Below are 7360 nucleotides of genomic sequence, written 5' to 3'. Positions count from 1 at the left end.
ATCACATCGAATAAGAATTGAAAACAAACAGAACACTTGTAAACCTATGGGAAATACAATCTTGTTCAATAAGTCTATTGACATGCCAATTCAACACATTCCTCAATTCATCAGCGTTCAAAATGGAAAGACATAGTTTGTCTAAGACTAAAGAACTCTACTTTCTACACACAAAGATCAAAAAGTATATCCCCAACTATAAAAGCAACAAAGCTGAGAGTACAAGAGATCCCTTGCAAATCCCCTTTCAATCACAATCACTGCCTTGTTTTATTTATTGGGAAATAAACGAGTATTCAACGTATGTAAAAGTCAGAGACTTTGTTGTGGTACGAGTTAAAAGAAAGATGTTTTTCCTTTGTATTTTTAAAGTATGAAGATAAACTAGCAGAATGGTAAATGGAAAATATCAATTTCTCATTTTAAATAAATAAATGTAGGAGTTAAAACAAGCACAAAATCAACATTGTTTTTAAAATAACAATGTTCATTCAAACCACCGGCTAGTTTTTAACAGAAGAATGATCTCATAAGCTTAAATAAGTAAAAAAGAAAACGAAATTCCACATCAATTACTATTGAAAACAATTTTTGTTGTAAAATCACATGAAAATTTTCTTTACCAAACCTCATTTTCATAATTAATATCCAAGAATCAAATGACAAAAAAGAGACACCTTCTTTGCCATTCTATTCTAATTCTACATCATACAACATGACAATGCAGCCAGCCTTCTGGGCACGTTTCCCGACTTTGGCAGGGATGAGGATGTCTTTTTTGACGCTTTGTAAATAATGTATATTTTTCTTTTTATATTGATAAAGTTTTAAAAATGTAAATATTAGTTTATTTTAATTTTAAAATTTTATTTTCAATAGATTATTACTTTAAGTATGTATTTATGACATGTACATAGATAGTATGTAAGAGGGTATTCACTATTTGTTTGTTGATCAATAAACGGTAACTTATTTTAGTATTTCTAAATCGTTAATTCTACATCCATATTCTCCCACTATTCCCAACATATTCTAAGCAACCAAACATGTACCCCACATCCTACACAACCTACAAACATTTTCCCCCACATTGACTACAGCCTTACAATACAACCTCTTTTATCTTGGCCCGCTAATACATAATTCAACACACAGTGCCTCCTAATGTATTAGGTCCGTAGCTAAATATTTATATGTGATTCAATCCACTAATGAATTTTAGTGCATTCGCGTAATTGTTATCAAACTTGCGTTCATGATTTATTCAAAGCAATTTGCTGGAATTGTTTCGTCCTATCATCCTTTTTCGTGTTGTTTCTCTTGATGTTTGCTGGATATTAATTACATTAGTCGTTAGATATTCCTTGCGAATTGGAGGGAAGAGGCAAAGAGATTAGATGTATAAAAAAGGAGGGAGGGCAGAGGGGTAGCAAAGGCAGACAAAAAATACCTAGGCATCATATTCTGTAGAAAGTTGTTTCCAAGTAAGTAGATGTCGTTTTAATTCTAATTGATTGAAAACCTTTCATGGGTTTTCGATGATATAGTTATCAGTGACATTCCAGTTTAGTTCAAGAATTTTTTAAGGTTAAATCTAGTTTAATTAGTTGAGTTACTAAACGTCGTAGAAGTGATTATCAAGAAAATGGGGTATGATGGGCTTCGTTGTGTTGGAGATTGATTATTATTTATATTTGGGAAACTAATGTATGGTTCTAATTATAGTATTAGAACCAATTTTATACTAGAGCATTTAAGAGACGTATCGTTATGCCAGTAAAAATTAGTGTGGAAAATTGATAACTAGCTCATTCGCAATTATGGCTATATTATCTTGCGTAATAATTAGCTATTGATGCTTTTATGCATTTTGGGCCTGATTTGGTAGAAAAGAGGCTTATTGCTAATTGCTCGTACAGAAGCATTCATCAAATCAATTCGACAAAAACTATTGTATTCTGAGAACGGCATAGAAAGCTCTTTCATTTAGGCTTTCAGCCTATTCACGTTTGTAGGCCTACAATTTACTACGAATTGATACGTATATTGAATTGACTACAATCTAGACCTTCAGGCGATAGATATATACAAGAGAATTCACAAAGGTTTTCTCGGAAACGATTGTGTAGCTTTCCCTCCGACGCTCATTTCATTAGAAATTGGTTCAGAACCTCCTTTACACAAAGAACCTAAAATCTCTTATTTTCCGTGATAAACTAAGGACTTTAGTACCTGTGTTTTGTAAAAGCATTCTGTGTAAGAATCTCAAGAACATAAAATTATGAGTTTACTGTTAAACCTCTATTCAAACAAGAATCTTAGCACCCAAAGTTTCCACTAACATTTCTTAAATAAATAACGTCTACGGAGGTACTACGAAACAGCTACGCGGCTACGAAGTCTACGATACGTAGCATGAATTCTAGTAAAATTTAACGAAGTAGTTTTTTGGACATTTTGTTTTTGATAGAAAAATTAATTGCTTGTCGTTGTGATGGATTGGGATCTGTGAAAGGTTTTATAAAATAGAGCCGGGCGTGAATTCAATCAATCATTTTAAGATCTAGGCAAAATAATTTAGATGTTTTTGGGGTTCTGTAACCAAAGGGTAAAAATGAAGTGGTCTTATTAAGGCTCCGCTGTCCGTCTGTGTATCTCATGAACGTTTAGCTGAAATTTTGAAAAGCAGTTGAAATTTGTTATGTGGGTACCTACATATATCTTTTAAGAACAATTATAGGGTAGAGCACGGACACCGTGTGATTTAATGACTGCTGCGTCAGTCGAATAAACGAGTTTGTACGTATCGGTTGTTATTTCTTCTTCCACGACCCCTTGGACATAACAGTTGGCGACGAGGACAAAGTACATAAATTACGCGTAAAATAAGATGGCAAAAGTATCCGCTACATTGTCGGTCGGCACGATAACAGTGTTTAGCCATGAGCAGCAAGAATGGCAGTTATATAAAGAAAGGCTCGAACAGTGGTTTCTTGCAAACGAAATTGGGGTAGACGTGGATAAAGCCGGTTGTAAACGTCGAGCAATATTTCTGAGTAACTGCTCGGAATCAAGCTATAAACTAATTCGCGATCTAGCTTTACCGCGGCAAGTCGGTACCTTAAGCTATGCGGAAATAGTTGCATTATTGGATGGACATTTCAATGTGAAAAAATGCTTGTTCGCGGAGAGACATAAATTTCATGGGGCCACGCAACATGTCGGCGAAGGGTTGCCAGAGTGGGCGGCACGAGTACGTGGTTTGGCAGTATACTGTGGGTTCGTGTCAACAAACCTTGACGAGCAGCTTCGCGACCGTTTTGTGCTGGGCATGGCACCTGGACCAGAGAGAGATAAACTCTTCACCAAGGCGATGTCCGAGCTGACCCTGAGCAAGGCCTTGGAAATAGCTGAAGGCATACGCAGTGCTCGTATGGGAGCACAAGAAGCAAATCGGCAAGTGGACGCGGGTACGCAACTTCAAGTGATGAAGTTGGACACGCAGCATAGCGCAGCACGCGGACGCAGCGCGCAATCGCGCAGGATGTTAACCACAGCTTGCGGCGAGCGAGCTCGAGACAGCTACGGCAACGGCGGCGGCAGCGTCGGCGGCGAATGTACGGCCTGCGGCTACGCAGGTCATCAGGCATCGAGCTGCCGTTTTGTGCGTTATAAGTGCAAAAAGTGTGGCGTTCAAGGACATCTAAAGCGAATGTGTAAACAAACTTTTAATAAGCAACACTATGTCGAGTGCTGTGGGGATGCTGGTGATGACGGTAAGCACATGTGCTATAATATTCGCACCGTACGCGGCGAGCCGATGCGGGAGTCTGTTTGTGTCAATGGGATCCAGCTAACTTTTGAAATAGACACTGGTTCACCAGTTACCGTTATTTCTGAGCAAACTTATAATAAATACTTTTTTAACATAACATTAGAAGTCAGTGATGTTATTTTGCATAGTTATAACGGTGATAAGTTGTCTATTCTGGGTAAAATAAACCTACTGTTTACATATAACAATAAAGCATTCACAATAGGAGTTTATGTTGTACGGAATGGAGGCCCCCCTTTATTAGGCAGAGATTTCTTTTCGCGCTTCAACTTGCAAATATGTTCGTTAAATAACTGTAATGATTTTGTAAAAAATATTGCTTCAAAATACACACAACTATTTGGAAATAAATTAGGTTGTTTTAAAGGCGTAAAGGTAGACTTAGCATTAAAGTCAGACGCAAAACCGATTTTTTTTAAAGCCAGACCTTTACCATTTGCGCTTCGAGAAAGGGTAGAAAAAGAATTGAACCGTCTTGTAGATTTAGGAGTGTTAGTACCTGTAAAATACGCAGAGTATGCGAGTCCCGTTGTGCCTGTTTTAAAGCGAGATGGTTCGTTACGTTTGTGTGCCGATTACTCCGTGACAATTAATAAACAGTTACTTGTGGATAAGTACCCTTTACCTAGGTATGACGAGCTGTTTTCAAAACTGCACGGCGGCAAGTATTATTGTAAATTAGACCTTTCGCATGCCTATAATCAATTATGCCTTAATGAGAAGTCCCAATGCTGACCTGTATAAACACACACAAAGGTTTATATAAGTTTACTCGCTTAGTGTTCGGACTAGCGAGTGCCCCCGCCATTTTTCAGCGGAACATGGAGGCGCTTCTATCAGGGTTAGATGGTACTCTTTTATTTTTAGATGACATTTTGATTAGCGGAGTAGACAAAGATCAGATGATGAGCAGGTTGAATGAAGTTTTCCGTAGGTTGCTAGAAGCGGGCTTAGTTTTAAACCTAGAAAAATGTACCTTCTTTCAAGAATCTGTTTCCTATCTAGGGTTTGTCATTGACCGTAATGGATTGCATAAATCTCCAGAAAAAATTAAAGCTATTACGCAAAGTCGAGTTCCTAGTAATATTACAGAACTAAAATCATTTTTAGGAATGGTAAACTATTATCGGAATTTTATTAAAAACGCTTCATCGATTTTAAGTCCCCTGCATGACTTACTTAAAAGAAATGAGCCCTGGGCATGGACTAAGAAACATGATGAAGCAGTGTCAACAATTAAACGCGAGTTAGTGTCTGAGACTACATTAGCGCATTTTAATCCAGAGGCATTGTTAATTGTAACTGTCGACGCGTCACCGACCGGTTTAGGCGCCGTGTTATCACAGGTCGAAGGCGGTATAGAAAAACCTATCTCGTATGTTTCTCGTTCACTGAATGCAGCCGAAAAACGCTACAGCCAAATACAAAAAGAGGCTACCGCTATAATTTTTGGTATAAGAAAATTTCACCAATATCTGTATGGTCGACCCCAACCTTTTATTTTGAGAACTGACCATAAACCCTTGGTTACAATTTTTAATCCAGACAAGGGCATTCCCGAGATATCAGCAAATCGTTTACAGCGATATGCTATTTTCCTATCCGCATACAATTATAAAATTGAATATGTAAGCAGTGTACATAATTGTGCGGATTTCTTAAGTCGATCGATAACGGACGATTTAACAATAACCGCCACGCACTCGGCGCATGATGAGTCATTAGTAGATAAATCCAGTTACGTGTATTTTGTTTACGAAGAAGAAAGATTTTTGTCGATGATGGATATTAAGAACGCAATTGAGCTAGATAAGGTAATAACAGCCGTCATCGGCTACTTGTCAAATGGTTGGCCTAATAAAATTAATGAACCAATAATTAAGGTTTATTACAGCCACCGGTTAGAGTTGTCTGTAGAAAACGGTTGTCTTATGAGGGGCCACAGATTAGTAATTCCAAATAGTTTGCGATATAAAGTATTGAAAGAGTTACATACAGGTCACTTAGGAATCACAAAAATGAAAGAAGAAGCACGCAATAGATTTTGGTGGCCGGGTATGTCTGTAGCTATAGAACAGTACGTCGGCTCATGCGCCGCGTGTAGATCGCAGCGCGCCGCGCCCCCGCGTACCCCTCTCACACCATGGCCGTTCCCTACCCAGCCGTGGCATCGCGTACACTTAGATTTTCTAGGGCCGATCAGCGGTAAAACATTTTTAATTATAGTAGATGCGTATTCGAAATGGGTGGAATGTTTTGATGTTTCAACGGGTTTCTCTTCACGAGTAGTGATAGAAAAACTATGCGAAGTAATGTCACGATTTGGCTTATTTCATACGATTTGTTCAGATAACGGAACGTCTTTTATATCACATGAATTTAAAGAATTCTGCAATCGTAATAACATTACTCATTTAACTTCACCAACATATAACCCAGCCAGCAATGGACAAGCAGAAAGTTATGTAAAAATTATAAAAAAGGCAATAAAATCATACTTGTCATCAGGTACATGTTTAAGAGATTTGAATGTTAAAATATCGGAATTCTTGCTTTATTATAGGAATTCTAAACATTCGACCACAAACAGATCACCGGCAGAGGTATTGTTCGGACGCAATTTGAGATGTCGGTTGGACCTCCTGACACCGACCACCACCATGCCATCCGACGCAGCGCTTGACACAGTGGTTAAAGTTAAGCAGTGTTCGCAGATTGACAGTTATCGTGGCAACCGTAAAGTTACGTTTAGTGTGGGTGACCAAGTTCTGGTAAAACTTTATAGTCAACAAAAACAATATTGGTCACGTGGTGTGATTATTAAAAGTGTAGGAAAAACTGTATATTTAGTCCAACTAACTGAATCGGGTCAAATTATCAAAAGACACGCCAACCAGTTGCTCAAATATAGAGGGAGAGAAGATAAGTCATGTGAAAAGATCGTTCCCGCATTCATACTGCCAACACATCCGACTAGCACCGACCAGCTGCAGCCCGAAGTTTCTGCTGAGGAGTCAGCAGCACAACCAGAGACGACCTCAGGACTTGTTCACGGTGACATCTCCACGGAAGAGGAAGCAACCTTGGCAACTCCCTCTATAGAACCCGAGCCAGACCCGCGCTCGAAACGAAATAGGCCTGTTGTAGATTATAAGAAGTTCTTCTAAATAGAGGTGGAGGGATGTTATGTGGGTACCTACATATATCTTTTAAGAACAATTATAGGGTAGACCACGGACACCGTGTGATTTAATGACTGCTGCGTCAGTCGAATAAACGAGTTTGTACGTATCGGTTGTTATTTCTTCTTCCACGACCCCTTGGACATAACAAAATTACAAGACGCATCTTCATCTTTTGCCGCTTTGCACCAGAGAATACAAAAAAAAAGAAAAATCGAGGTGAGATTAAATTAGAATATTCGGTTAGGCTACGGTCATAAATTTAAGGCTGGTGTAAAAAAAATTTTTGGCTAACCACAAATATATTCGCTACTAAATTGGTTTGTTCATCTTTATTCTACTT

The 7360-nt window shown here is 38.3% G+C and overlaps 1 protein-coding gene across 1 annotated transcript; it reads left to right on the top strand.

Moving 5' to 3' along the window:
* Positions 1-2753: 2753 nt before the first annotated feature.
* LOC113499534 lies at positions 2754-7126 on the top strand. The gene is made up of 2 exons (XM_026880046.1): positions 2754-3776; positions 6541-7126. Exons 1-2 carry the CDS (start codon positions 2891-2893, stop codon positions 6552-6554), a joined length of 900 nt encoding a protein of 299 aa, XP_026735847.1. The 5' UTR covers positions 2754-2890; the 3' UTR covers positions 6555-7126.
* Positions 7127-7360: the final 234 nt, after the last annotated feature.

Source organism: Trichoplusia ni, chromosome 12 (assembly GCF_003590095.1).
Source record: "Trichoplusia ni isolate ovarian cell line Hi5 chromosome 12, tn1, whole genome shotgun sequence".
Classification (NCBI taxonomy): Eukaryota; Metazoa; Arthropoda; class Insecta; order Lepidoptera; family Noctuidae; genus Trichoplusia; species Trichoplusia ni.
Note: the sequence above shows the minus strand (reverse complement) of the source record. Positions and strands in the feature narration are given on the sequence as shown.